The following is a 15,491-nucleotide window of genomic DNA, read 5'->3' as shown; positions in this document are numbered from 1 at the left end:
GCCAATGCCATGAGCGTCATGTGACAGCTCAAGATGAATTTGTCGTGCATTTGAAACTTCTATCAGTTTCTATAAGCAAATACATGGAATGGAGGAGAGTGCTATGTGATCTGTGGGCTTACAAGGTTCTATTAAGAAGCTTTCCTTGGAAAGTGATGAAAGTCTTCATTGTTTGAGAAGATTGAAATGAGCTAAACAAACAGTAACAGGGCACAAACCCTGACTGAACAAAACAAGGTGTTGCAGCTGAGCTCCACCTTCTCAGTTTTATGAATGGCATCACAGAATGTTTAGCCCAGAGTGGCCAAGGTGCATGCACAGGACCTCTCCTACCATATCTGTTTTGAGGTGGTCAGATCCAATAGAGGCTTGGGCAGACAGCAAAGAGCTACAACACTTTAAAACTCATAGTGTCCAGCTATCAATAAGTGCTTGGCACTAGATGCTCCAGTTTCTACATATTGGTTTCTATATCAAGAGCAAAGAAACAAAACAAGTTCCAAGGAAAGAGATGCAAAAAGAGATTGGGGGGGCCTTATTTTTCCATACTCACCTGGTGAGTCCTCACATCACTTTGAAGAGCATTCAACTTAATCTGATTCCCATGTGCCTTCATTTCCCATTTAATTTGGTTCCTAAATAAGGCAGGTGGATTTTTTTTAATAAACACAGCTAAACTATCAAGATAATACAGGGAGAAAGGAAATGAGGTACTATAAATTTTGCCTCAATAACTTTGCCTACCATAGTCTACCTGAAAGCTCTTAATTGCTTGTTGCAAGCATAGAAAACAAGAGAGCTGGGTTTTCAAGGTCCAGCTTTGAGAAGCCAACAAAGAAGGTATATTTTGATTCTTCCATATAGGCAGTCTGATGTGGAAGTCCTTGAGAAGCAATAAATACAAGAGCCCAGATGGTATTTAGATGGAGTCGGGTTTTCTGACTAAGCTCAATATAACAAAGGTTCTCCAACCTAAGACATAGAATGGTATTTACTGGCTTTAGACTGCATAGATTTTCTTCTATCCCTCTGAGTAAGCAGTTACAACTCCACATAAAATCTTAGCTAATAGGACAGCATCTTCTCAACTGGCTCTATGCATAGCTGAAAGTGAAATCATTGCTAAGAAAACAGAAAATGCTTCCCAATCCTTTCTTTGGAGAAACAAGGCAAGGTTTTTATTGCCAGGGCTGGATGTCATTAATTTGCAGAAAACTATTAGAAACATGGAAATCAATTCTGAAATGCTTACAGTTTCATGATAGAGTCATTTTAGAAATGATCATTGGTAATGCTGCTATAATTATATCTTTCATTAATTTTTTAAATACACAGTAACTTACAAATGCAGTGTACACTGCCTGGATAACCTTGTACAGGAGTTCTTTAAAAGATTTTTACATTTATACAATGCTCTCTTCTCAAATTGCATTGCTTTTGCCTTCTCATTCCTTGTCTTGTTGATAGCTGTGCTTTTCATGTAATTCAACACCGCTCATTCCTGCCAGGTCAACAGAATGAATTGAGGGTCACAAGATAATGACTCACCTGCCTCTGGTCCATAGATTCAATCCCTGCCCCTGCTCATGGGGTGAGAAACCGACCTCCTCAAGTAACAGCTCCCACAGGCAAGGCATTGGCTGTATCCATGTGGATCTATCCCTGCTGGCAGTTTCAGATGAGCTGCCCAGCCAGGTATTAAAATGTAAATTCTCCTGCCTATATCAAGTATTTTTCTGTCATTTTTGAAGTAGACTGGTAGGACATCATATGGAGCAAGCAAGCAATGAAGCTGCCTGTGCTTGGCTGGTCTGGTCTGGATAAAGATGGAAGATTTTCCCTTCACCAGCCCTCCAAGCTGCTTTGTGTGTGACACCTGCTGACCGCAGATGTCCCCAGCACTGTGACAGAGGACTGGAGATGCCAAGGAAGGAAGAAGCTGATATCAGCTTCTAACATCAAAAGTACCCTCCTTTCTGAGGCAGTTTTCCTTCACTGGCCATCCACAAGGTGAGAGACAAGAAAAGCTTGGGTGGTTTTTCTGCTTCTCTCAATGTACCTTAGGGACCTCTGAAGCCAGACTTTAACAAGATTAGGCTCCACAGAATAGACTGTAAGTATTTTCAATAACTAAAAATAAAATGAAAGCAAAAGGATATAATATATTTAGTAGACAGCATCTTTTGAGATGAACTACAGAAGCAGATGGATGGATCAACAGAAAAGTAAAGCCAGAACTACAGAAAGAGAGCCAAACATATATTTAATTGATAATACTGAGTGAAAAGCTAATTGCAGTGTCATCATAAATAGACTGTTTCATTTATAAAAGCCTGAAACCAACCTTTATTTTTATTTCCTTTTATTTTAAAAGAAAAATGCTTGCAGAGGAAGTGTCTTAGCAAGAAAAAAATCCCCAACAGTAAAATCACCCAAATGAGTGAATACTTCAGCTGACATGAATCTGTGCTTTTGTTTTGAGAATATAGAAAGGAAGAAAGTCAAGTAAAATCACTATCTGATTTCAGTTAAAATCCCTCTTTATTTACATCTCTGCATCTAACAGGAAGTGCCAGAAGTACATATTTAATGGTTAAGAAGTGCTAGGAAGCACAATCTGGAAGAATCACCTCCTGGCAGGAAAACAAGCGTGTGTTGGTCTGGGTTTTGGTTTGTTTTTTGGTTGGTTTTGGGTTTTTGTTTGTTTGGGGTTTTGTTTGTTTGTGGTTTTTGTTTGTTTTTTTTATTTGTCTAGTGCCTGGAGAGGAAGCTCTTCTCTCACTGAAACCAGGGGGAATCCCAGATCTGGAGCAGTGAGTAGGTAATTCACCACAACTGGAGGTGCTCATTCTCATTCTGATGTCCAGCAGAGGAGCACATGTTGCTACTGCTGCAATCTTAACAGGTATTGTCTCACTCATAACTGCCTTGATTCCTCTGGGATTTTTTCCCCACAAGCCAGGCTACCCTGGTCCCCCATTTCCTGGGAAATGGTGAGCCTATGCTAGAGCTGCTGCCTCAGTGAAGACTTAGAGAATGTCTTGGTACATAGATGTACCTCCTTAACTTGTTGATATTTATAGCTTTTGAGTCAATGAAAGAAAATGCTGACATTTTCACACAAAGAAGAGGGCCAGTTATAAAATCTGGATCTGAATCCATCTCTGTGTAAGGAAGCAGCAGTAAAGTGAGACAAACTCCTGTGTGCAGCCTGAGCTGACTGGGCCAAAACCACACAAACAACAATGGAACAGTTACAAGTTGTGCTGGTGGGACCAGATTGTATGAATAGATGAACTATCTCTCTATGAATTAAACATAAATTATTACTTTAGAGAAAAGCAAATGGGCTGTGTAATCTCCCAATTTTTTATTAGGATTTAGATGGAATTAGCATTAAAGGAGGTCACTAGTTACAAGGAAATTGCATAGGAAGGGACTGAGACAAGGAAGTAGAACTTAATTGAAAGCACAAATCAGCAATTAGGGAGAGCAGGAGAGGGAGAGTTAAACTGTCTCATGCCTGGCAAGATGATGCAGGGAGTAAGAGACTGGAGACAAAGGAAACATAAAAAATTAAAGATGACGCTGGAAAGGCAGGCAATTGCCAACAAAAAACATTGTCTAATTTTTTTTCCTAAACAATAAATATGGTTTCTAAGAGCCTCTTTGGAGCTTTTAATTCAGTTGCTTTTGGCTGACCTGTCAACTAGGAGCAGTAGCCTGAGGGCAATGGATGATGACTCAGGGCTGCTGTACTTCTGTATGTGGACCAAAATAAAGCAAGAAAAACAGCTGCTTTTTTGTTGGTTTGTTTTGTTTGTTTGTTTGTTTTTTTTCTCTAGAAAGAAGAGATGAATTTTCTTCCAAATAAAACACCACCATTTGGATCGAGATTTTCAGTTGGTTCAAATTAGTTTAATTTAGACCATCTAAATAGACCCTCTCAGGTATAAGGCCTTCCACTGATACAATTCAGAAGGAGAAAAAACAACAACAGTGAAAACTATCAAGACTCTACCAACACCAGACAGCAGTGTGCATCAGGACAAATTTGTTCAAGGTATCAAGATAATCTTGGTCTGTACTCTATTTCCCAAGGAAAAGGGTTTCACAAGAATTTTGCAGAATTTCTCCTGCAGATTAAACCTGAGGGATGTGGTTCATTTCCACTGAAACTGAATGTCATGACATCAAGGTTGCCCACAAGAAATAAGTTCAAAGTGTTGGCCACCAGCAATCCATATTGAACTGGTCATGAAAAGCTGCACCACTGCCAGATTTTAGGTCAGGAGAGAGAGAGGAGATGGGGCAGGCAAAGAGTTTCTGTCAATTACAGATCAAAACCTTGCAATAAAAAATCCTACAGTACAATCATGGCAGATCCTTCCCCTCAGCTTTGGAAAACAGTTCTGGTATTATTCATCAACTCAATGGGCACTTCCTTTATAGTGCTAGCAGAAGAGGAAAACCACTGCAAATAACATGGTACAACATGATTGTTCAGTTAGCAAGTAATGCCAAGTGCAATTAGTAAGTAATCTGCAGAACATGTAATTACAAAGCAGTACTACAGTTTGGACTCAATTTGCTCTTTAGCTGCACAAACACTGCATAAGGCAATGAGGGAGACAGGGATTTTTGTTATTATTTTTTCAAATAGGAAGTGCTATCAAAATAAGAACTTCCTGAATGACAAACCAAACCTTTTGAAATTTAGTCTCTAAAAAATTTATTACCAATGTTCTCAAACAACTTTACATGACAATTGCTTCAAAAGAAATCCCAGCAACATGAAAGAGAGTATGAGACACCTAGGAAGGGGGATGGGAAAGCATATTAATTTTTAATGCTGTTTTTCAGAAGAGTTCTTTCTCTTCTTCGAAGCAGTCCTGAAAGACAACCAGTTTCTGACAGCCTTGAAACCTGAAGATGCTGCCACTCTTTTCTAGAAAAGATACTGGCAGCTATCAGCAGAGTGAGTGTTTCATCCTCCCATGGGCCTGTGGTCTCAGCAGAGGCAGGTGCTGCTGCTTTGCCAGAAGCCCAGATAACACAACACATCCAGTCATTTCAATCTTTCATCCTATGAATCAGCAGATTTCCAACCAGAAATGTCCAATATAAATGTGGAAGCCATTCCTTAGAATATGCAAGCTCCAAATGCATGTGACAGGTGAAGCACAGTGACGAGCTTGCCTGGATACCAGAGGAGAAGGCTCAGAAGAGGAAGTTCTGGAGAGCTGCTTTCCAGCACTCATTCAGTTCAGTGATCAAAAATCTGTCAGAGTGAACTCTGCAGCCAACCCAACACTGAGCCTTCAAACTCCCAGAAAAGTTGGTGTGCCGTGCCACCCTCTTCCTTGTGCTGGATCAGGGAGAGATTCAGCTGAAAGGTGCTAAAGCAATGTAGTTTCTCAGTCCCCTGAGGGTTGGTGTGATCAGAGCACCAGAATATTTCACATCTTGCTCTCACAAAAAGGTGAAAGACTCAGGAATGTCTGTGTGCACAGCATCCTGCCCCTTCCTGTGCACCCTCCATCAGGCCTGAGTGTTTCATACAGCCCAGCCCACCTGCAGGCAGGAGAGCAGCACAGGGCCAAGCTCCCTCTGTCCTTACTTACCAGCACTGGAAACAAAGCACGCGAGCCTCTAGATGAGAATATCTGGATTGTATTGCCATAAGGCAAAACCTGCCCTTTTATCTAGGGAAAAGAAATCATCTATCAGCCTGCTGCTCATTCTGGCTCCTTCTGCAAGGGCTTCTTTCTTTTATTCACTTCAGCAAATTCCAGTCTCAAGTGAACATACTTTTCTCTAGTCCTCTTCCCCGCACACGCTCACCTCTCCATCCCCCTTGTCTGAGCATTATAGACATTTATAGACATGACTGAGCATCTCCCTCCCCTAAAGAAATGGGAAGAGTCTGTACAGTGGGACACCCATCTGGGACTCTGGAGACCTGCATTTCTGCCAAGCTCTCCCAATGACAGCCTGCTGAGTGCCTGACCACAGGCTTGTCCTTTGTTCTCCCTTAACTTCCCTACTGGCAAAATACAACTGATGATGTTGACTCTTTTAGCATAATATTTGATCCAGTGTGCATAAATAGCACTTGACTCCAGTGACAGTAATGTTTGCCCCAGAAAGTCAAAGATGGACAATACGTGCCACAGAGCACGATGCCTTCTCTGTGTGTTATGGCTTCTGCCAGGAATCTTCCAAGTACATGGTGCAACTGCTGGGAACTCGTCTTGGGTCACAGACATCCTTTTCCTAAAGTCAAATAAATCACACACTGCTGTCTGAGAAAGATTACTCTAAGCAGATGTTCTCATCACCTGATTTGTCTTTCAGGTGCCACAGAAAGACCTCAGCTCACTCTGCAAGTATTAACAGCACAATCAATATTGTGCTTCTTGTGGACTGTTTAGGTGAATTCATGCAGAGATCCAAAGGCTAAAATACAGACTGCTTCTCTGGCAGAGAGGGAGTTGGGAGGAGGAAGTGACACTGATTAATCTGGGGGTCGTTAATAATGTTTTTAAGTCTTGCAAACAAAGATAATGATATGGGAAATCAACTCTCTTACTCCAGGGTATAAACTGATCATCTGCTGGGATAAAATGGGAATTCCTATAACAGACATTTTCTTGTCCATTGTAAAGTCACTTGATACCATTAGCAGATTGATCATTTTCTCACAAAGTCCAAGCTATTCATTACTTCCAGAAGGTTTTGAAATTAGATCAGATGATACACGAATGCAGCTCACTATGGCAAATGCCAATATCCTCTCAATCATTTTGGTTTCCCTACTTAATAATTGCACTTGGAATTTTTGTTCTCAGATCAAGTTCCAAATTTTACTTTTTTTTCTGTGTGAAGTCATTATTTTAACAGATTCACTTTAATTTCATGGATTCTATTATGAAGAGTCCTTATATATAGGTTTGTGCACTGCAGTCTGCACAGTCTCCTGAATGAGGACAGAGAAACTGAACTCACAAGGACACATCAGAGCCTTGCAGGAAAATCTATAGCCAGTAACAATGCCAGTTGCACCACAAGCAAATATTACACTGAACAGAAGAAAAAAAGGAAAACTGAAAAGTGAGATAAAACCACAGTAGAGACAACAATTAAAACCTAACAGTCTTTTCTATTATCTAATGGTACCCATGCCATTTGGATAAACCAGGCTTTGAAATCTTCTCTCTGATCTTTAAAAAAGTCCACAGTTCTGGTAGCCCTGAGAGAATACCCAGGCTGGATGGAGAGCCTTGGTTCCCAGAGGAAGTGAAGGTAAATAAGGACAAAGTTCATAATCATACAGCACAACACCTCCCTGTCTCATTTTCTGTACTGGAAGCTGCAAGCTGGATTTAGCTCTCTAGAGAACTCTGGTGAAATCTTTCTTCCAGATTCCCTCTTTGCCAAATTTCTGTGTGGTTCAGCAGCAAAGTTGCCAAAGATCTGTGGTTTTTTCAGACAGTTTCTTCCTCTTTTCTCACAGAGCGAAGTGAAAAGAGGCCAGACTGATATCAGGAAAGTTTAAGGCACCTGTGGGCCATGGGAATTGAGGAACACTGACTCTTCTCTTCATGCAGGTTGTACAAGACTCTCAATTCCTTCCAAGAAAAACAACCTCGTGGTGTTTTGCAATCCGCTCACACTGTCTCTCGTTTGCTGATGTTGCTAAGCAGAGGTGCTGGCTGTGGAGGGCAAAGCTGGCACCAGGGGGAGAACACAAGCTCCTCTGACCTCATCCTAGCAAAGGCACTATTTTCTATCACTGGTTCCACTTAATTTTTCTCAGTACATCCACTCAGAGGTGGCAGACCCATGGCTCCCTAACCCTAGGCAAAGGGGCAGAATGCTTCAAGGACACTGTGTCAGCTTGTAATTTTTCTTCCTGTATTAGCTTTAAATGTAACAGCAAGACTTGAGCAAAAGGCAGCGGATGTTGTCTTGCTTGAAGAGAAAAGATGATAATCACCTTATCAGAAAAAGACAGGAAAATTACTCCTGGCTCCCATGTAACTTTGAACGCAGTGGGAGCTGGGAGCTGTTGTCCTTTTCTCATACTCAGTTTGCTGACTCTCTGCTGATTGTGAATCAGAATCTGTCCACATTGCCTTCGTACCTGTATCTGCTTTGCTGATGTCTTCCACAGGCCAGTCAGTTCTTCAGAATAAGAGTAACTCATGGAACTCCTGGCCACAGGATAAGGTGACTGCTAAAAACCTTTTCAAAGTATTTAGAGGGGAAACTCTCAAAATAGGAAAACTTAGAAAACTAGAAATACAAAGAATACCATGTTCGGCCAAGAAAGTTCCTTATTTGTAAATCTCTGTAAGTGTGAGAAGTATATAAGGTAACCATATTTTTAGTATAGTTGAGTATAATACATAGAGTTTTAGTATCCTGTACTTGCCACTGATGGAACATGGAACTGAAACAGAGGGATTTCTGCTCTGACACAGTGTGGCCTGTGCTCTTAATATTTTCTTTCTCACCTCAACCCCCCCCCCGGTACCCGTCTCAACTTTTCTAACATCTCTCAATTACTTATTCATTCTTCCTCACTCTTCTGCCACCCAGTGATGGATTGCCAGTAATTTTAAGGGTCTTCTGGAAAGAAAGAATTATCCCCACTTCATCTCTGGTTAAGCTGCATGGCCACATAAACAAGAAGGTACTGGAAAGGGCCAGGATTCATACCATATTCATTTACAGCCAGGAACATTTTCTAACACACATAGCCAAGGGCAGCAGTCACAGCAGTGTTGACAGACCAACTTTCAGCTCACTGCAAATATTAATGCTCAATTATGCATACATACATATATAGAGATCATTAAGTTCACATGCACAGAACTACATAGAAATTTATGTACACACGTGGGTGTGTCTACATAAATATTTATTTATCAGTAGAGAGAAACTTAATGATCCCCATCTGTAAATGAGTGTCTGCACACATGCACACATAATGAGTCTAGTAAAATGATGCAGGGCTGTGAAGCAAAAAGGTTGTTCCTCTTAATACAGGTTTGGAGAGATGCTTAGCACAGGAGATGAAGTGACAGGGGTAATAATTATGAGTCAGAGCTGGAACAACATAAAGCCCTTCTCTGGACCCATGACAACACCTTGTCTCTGATTTGAATGGTACAAACTAGTTTGGATATATCACAACTGACTAGAAGGGGAATGCAGTGTGATTCCTTTCCCCTGGTGGACAGCCTCAGACAAGTAACACGCTGTGCCTATGGCTTGTCAATCGAGAAATGTTAGATCTAACCCACAGAACATGACATCATTAAAAGATACACTAGTTAACAGTGAGGGGTACAGCACAGAACTTAGAAACCTGCAGATTTCAAAAAGGCTAGTGCATTCTAGGCATTCATCTGAGAACATGTCTAAGCCACCACCCTTATGTATTTATTTTCCTAGAGGACCCCGTGTGTTCTGCAGCCTTTTTCCCCATCCCTGCACCAAGCACCACAGTGTGCTCTGGTACAAAGCTCTACACCAAAGGAGCTGAACTGGCTCTCTTGTCAGATGAGAGAAATGTCAAAGCAACAACAAAAGGAACTGCAGAAGATGATCAGCCAGGACTGGAGGAAGGACAATGGATTTACTTTCGTTAGGCAGCAGTTCAAGGCAGACCAGCTCACACAGTCTCATGACACTTCCTTATGCATCACAAAACTACATTCTTAACTGAGGCCCCCCAGCTTGCACACAAATAATTAATTCTTACAGCATTATAGCCATACAAAATTACAAAATCATAGAATCATTCATGGTTGGAACAGACCTCTGCAAGACATCCAACGCCCCACTAAAAGCAGCTCCCAATTCAGAGTACTCTTAGATATTCAGAATCACATAAAGCCCCTTCATAAAGCAAATTACCGATGTTACCATACTGACAAGTTTTTTAGGACTGTTGAGGACAAGCATACACAGCACAAAGCACAGAGGATTCAAAAAGCCTAGGATACACATACAATAAAGACAGACATGGAAAAAGCTCACTTAATAGCTATGAAGTGGTACAAAATTTTGTGCTAAAAGGCTTACTCCACTCAACAGCCCAGAGAGCCTCTCACAGCATGTGGCACAAAATGAAGGTTGGGAAAGTCATTCTACTGATATATTGATTTTAATAAAATAGTATTATGAAAATATTGTTAATAATGCAATATTTTAATAATAGTTGGAGTATAATGGCTATGTATACACATTCCCCTACGAATATTACTTTTTTAAAATGGGTGAACACAGACCACTTTGATACAAATCTATGGAAGAAATTTTTTCTAACAGGAATCAGCTGAGACCACTAGATGAAGTATTCTGCATTTTCAGGGATGAGAGACAAACTTTTAAAAGCCACTAACTTACCCAGTTTGACAGCACACAAATACAACCACAGCCTTGGTCTCTCTGCCTCAGTGCTGCTTCAAATCTTAGAGTTCCCACTGACCCTATGATCAGTGTGGGATGCAAATCCCAGACTGTTGTGCTTCTCTCATCAGCTTCTCAAAATCATTGGGGTTTCTACCCACAAACACAAATTCCATGCACCTCCAAACCACCATGTGTAATCTTTGCTCAGGGGGTGGCAAGTAGCAATAGAAATACATTGATTTCTTCTCAGCCAAAGCTTACACATCACCCTACACTGTCCTTGTACATGAATTCACTAAAATTCTCATTGGGAGAAGCACCTAAGTGTTCTGTATAGAAATGGTTTGCATACAGCTTTATAAATGTGCTCTTTCCTCCTCAGTTCCTTTCATGCTGTGGAAAGAAATTTCTCAAAACATTCACTGCAAGTGTCATGTGAAATTTCTTTGTATGGCTTTTACAGACTATTAAGAATGGTTTTTAAAACTGCTAATGATGACAGTAATAATAAAGACAATAACAATAACAATAGTGATGGCAGTAATAATGGTAATATGCCCGCAAAGATTTCAAAAGAAAAAGTTCTCAACAAACCTAATACACAATATTCAGGAAGATAACTCACTTCCTACATTCTCCGCCAGAAGACTACAGAGATATAAATAACAATAACCTTAGATTTATAATGCATTTTTCATCTCAAAAGAAAACTGCAATGATTTATAAGGCAAATGGCCTAAATTCACAGCTAGTTGTAACTGATTAGCTCCACTGATTTCAATGAAGGTGCTGATGTGCAGATTTATGCGAGTTCAGTTCTATCTCTCTGCACACGTGTGCGCACGTGTCTGCACATGTGTGCAGCTGGAAAGTGACACACATTGCATGAAGAATTTCACAGAAAAACACCATATTAAACAACACAGAAAGTTGCGCATTGTCATTGCATTTGCAGAAAAAATGCTCAGAGTGAAGAGAATTGCAGGTTCTAATCTTTAGCTGGGAATTGGTATATGTGTTTTCCCAACAGGAAGCTCACAGCAGTCACTTGAAAAGGCTCACAGGTATATAATATGCTGTTGAGTTTTGCTCTTTGCAAAAACAGGGCAATGTTTGCAGATAGCGAGGCAAGAGATGCACAGATATATTCTTCTACAAAGCAAGGACCTTCTTTTTTGGGGGGAAAAAAAAAAAAAGAAAAAGAAAAAAAGTCAAAGCCAAGGCATTGTTTTGGAATAAAGGGAAAGCGAGCAATGCCACCAGAACTGACACCACCTCTACTCTGACAAAATCTCAGTAGCTGTCTGTGACAGACACAGAGGCTGCCTTGTTTTGCTCCAGCACTGTTTGGGAATACAGCAGAGGAGTGCTGCTGTGTAAAGCATAACCATAATTACTTAGCCTGTCCTTCCTAAGACAGTTTATCACATCCTGTATGGATGTGCCTTACAGGATTCAGCTACCCTTTCCTGAGCCCTCCAAGGCTACAGCACCAAACATTTCTTCTGCCATGGCATAGATGGCACAGAAGCCAGCTCAAATGACCATTTGTTAGAAGAGTAAAATATGATTTTTCCCCAGCTCCTCTCCTGCAGCTGAGCTCAACTTCAAGTTTAAGCACATGGTCACTTCTGTTTGTGTAAAGCTGATGTAGAGCTGGTTTTGAAAGGCATAACAACACAAATCACACAACACAGTTGGAATACATTCAAATCAGTAGCAGAAATGTCTAAGACACACACCCTGTTCCAACTTCCTCAGAAACTGATGGCACTCAGTTTCTCACTACCTGTGACACCAGCAATGAGCTCCACCTACACATTCATGCCATGTAAGTATGCATGGACTGATGCCTAGAAGAAAATAAACTTGACCTGAATCCCTTTTCTCTTGCAATCAGTGAACATGTACAGGAACTTCAAGTGCAGATGCAGAAAAGCAGATTGGCTGCAAGATGAAATTTATAGTCAATGTCCTGCCCCTGAACTGGAGTGATGCAACAGTGTGAACTGATGTGATTAACCAAAGGCACTTCTTCATGCCACTGTTAGTATGCTTCATAGGCATGCCTCAGTCTAAGGCATCTTAGCCACCCTGCTCTCTGATGTTTTTCAGAAAGCTGTTTCAGCCAGTTCAAAGACACACAGGTAAAAAGAAATTTCTGAAACCGATGAAGGCAGTGCATCTTGTCCTTGCTTTGTTCAGAACCCCAGAGCAGAGTGCTCTCATCTGCTTTGTGCAAGAGGTCAGGTGACTACTTAAAGATGCCTTTGAACTTAAAAACTTCCCTTTCCTGATTGTTAAACTCAAATCCTGGCCTGTTCTTGTCCACTGGTTCCACCAGCCTTACCCAGTGCTTCAGCACTCCTGGGAGGAGGAAGGTCTCAGCACTATCAGTGCCAGCCCAGGCTCTTCCTTCCATGGGATGGGTGAGCCATAGCATACTACACTCCAGAACAGGAAGGTTCTTCTGAGCTCAGCTCTGCACATGCACAATGAGAACACTTTTATCTTGAGCTAAAACTGGATGTACAGCCCACAATGCAAGCAACAAGGTTGGGGGATATTCACACCCACCAGCAATCTCAAAAGACAGTCATGTTGCACAACTGGAGCCAGCACAGAACTGGCATGAGGTACAGCCATACAGATCTCTGACTTCTGAAGAGCACTGCAGTCCCTGGGCCTTCAGATCCAAGGAATGCAATCTCATCAGTAATTATGAGAAAGGACCTCTGGCTGTCACTAGATGCAACCTGATCAAGGCTACACCTCTCTCCAGAAAAGTAGATCTATCTACTGCTCTGTGTGAACTCCCAGGCTACAGCTTGGGACCATCTCTTCTGGCTATAGCCCCTATCACTGATGGTAAGAGCTTGGCTCCATCATCTATTTGCCACATGATGCAAGAACATGCCAGCCAGGCCCATGGCCACCAGCAAAACCCACAAAACAGCACCATGCCTTCATGAAACACTGCATGTGCAGCTACACAACACTGCACTGCACATCATGGGGTCACCATGAACTTGGGGATCTCCATGCACCCCTTCTGCCATCACAATTTAAAACTGGAGCTGCTATACTTACGTCATTATCTGGGTCTCTATTCCAGGGTCTACAAGGGATCCATCCACAAAAAGTGGTGTTGATGTGAAACTGTATTTAGTCCAGGATCTTCCCTCATCGAAACTCACCCTGGGATAGAAGCAAACAACATTTATACATATAAAAAGACTCTAGAGCAAATGCAGCAATTAAATGTTGGCTAAGGTCTGCAAGCTCTGGCAGCTGGATTTACAGACAAGCACCAGTCTTTGCCATTTCCCAGCCCACTAAATTCATGCTCTTGATGTACTTTGAAAGATCAAAGCTTTAGAAAGCATAAACACTGGCAATAAGGACATGTGTATACTTTATGCAGCTGAAAATCAGACCTCAAGGGATCAAGAGGCTTTGCCAAGATCTGTTTCTGGGTCTGGAATAGCACCTGGCATGAAGCACCACTCAGAGCACAAGCAACCCTGGCCTGAATGCATGAAAATTGCTTTCACCACCACAGGACATTTTGACCCATCCATGTGTCAATGCCATATGGCATTAGCTACAATCTCTCTAGCCCTATGAGTACTTAAGGCAAATTTAACTTATTTGTGGGAGTGAGGAGTTTTGAATATGTGTGCACACATCTGAGCACTTGGATCTGTCTGGGAGGCTCTTGGTGGACACGGAATCCCTGCTCCAAGTAGGTAGGACAATATCTGACACACCACCAAAGGACCAGGAGGCCACTGTAGTGTGTATTATAAACCATTGGTTACACTGATCGCTGGTGTGGGAAGCCAAGACTGGCAGTCACCATTCCCTAACTCTCTGCCCCTCATGTCACTTAGCAAGACACCTTCACCTGTCTCAGAATGTACCTGTGCAAGAATAGGAAGTTAACTTTACACCTAAGACAGGACTCCGGGAGCACAACAGCACACAGAAAGATTATCTGCCCTAAATCTATTTATTTAAATGTATGTATCCTTCCCATACACCTGTGCATTTGTATGCGTTCTGCTTGCATGCTTATCTCTCCAAATAGCATTTCAAGTTCTGGGGAATAGCATGCTTCATTAGCTTAGCTAAAATTCTCTCAGCTTTTCAATTATCCGCCCCTCTTTTCTCCAGCATGAAACTTATTGTACAATGTCTCAGCCTGAGAACTAATAGATTTACATGTACCCTTTAATCTATTCCACTCCTGCCCATAAAACAGGTACCTACTGAAGCAATATGAAGCAAATTCCAAAGCCCCTAAGGGTACAATTTTGAAGGAAACCTGTTGGAGCTTATTGATAACAAATCTAAAGCACTACTCATTTAATAGAGTGGGTGGGGCAGTCAGAACTGCACACACCATTTCAGGAGACTTATTGTAAAAGGAGTGCATCTGAAAGGAACCTCTGCAAACAAAGGTGAACTGAGCCGTTGGCTCCTATGAAAAGTCAGCCTGTGACCAAATCTTTCTCAATATGTAAGTACAAGCACTTGTAGTAACGTGCTTTTTATGTCTGAAGAGCCTTCACAATTAAAAACACAATTAAAACAGTGGGACCTGGCTTGAATAATGCAGTAACCCATGGTTAATATGTGACTTGCAGCTTTTTCCGTTAAGGGGCTCAACCTTTCACCCTTCCAGAGCTCAGCTTGCTGCAGTCTGATGCACCCACTCCAGCGACACCCACCCTTGGCTAACACAAACTTCTCCTTCCTTGACTCATCCTTGGTTTGGTCTAAAGGCTGGGACATGGTCCTGATGTCCTCTTTCCTGAGAGTACTTTAATTATAGCCATGACAACTGAGTTACCCATCAGAGGCTTCCAGTCACACCCCAACACATTCACACCACAGACTGGAGTCTGCAGCTCACCCTTAGGAGTCTGCCTTGTCACTGCTCTCCTCTGTATGTCCAATTATGGAGCCAAAACATCCTGTGGTTAACAGTCCACTATCACACTGTGACTAAAGCAGTCATTTCTTTGCTTCAGGTGGCAAAGAAATGGGCTCAAATGCAATGT

General features: G+C 41.7%; 1 protein-coding gene across 1 annotated transcript in view; it reads right to left on the bottom strand.

Annotated features, from left to right (window-relative positions):
• SORCS3 (sortilin related VPS10 domain containing receptor 3) overlaps window positions 1-15,491 on the bottom strand; it is a 268,231-nt gene that overhangs the window by 37,432 nt on the left and 215,308 nt on the right. The window contains exon 14 of the mRNA XM_038140273.1: window positions 13,516-13,623. Coding sequence (XP_037996201.1) covers window positions 13,516-13,623 — 108 coding nt within the window. The remainder of the gene's footprint in view (window positions 1-13,515; window positions 13,624-15,491) is intronic.

The sequence above is a fragment of the Motacilla alba genome, chromosome 6 (genome assembly GCF_015832195.1).
Source record: "Motacilla alba alba isolate MOTALB_02 chromosome 6, Motacilla_alba_V1.0_pri, whole genome shotgun sequence".
In the NCBI taxonomy this organism is placed as follows: Eukaryota; Metazoa; Chordata; class Aves; order Passeriformes; family Motacillidae; genus Motacilla; species Motacilla alba.
Note: the sequence above shows the minus strand (reverse complement) of the source record. Positions and strands in the feature narration are given on the sequence as shown.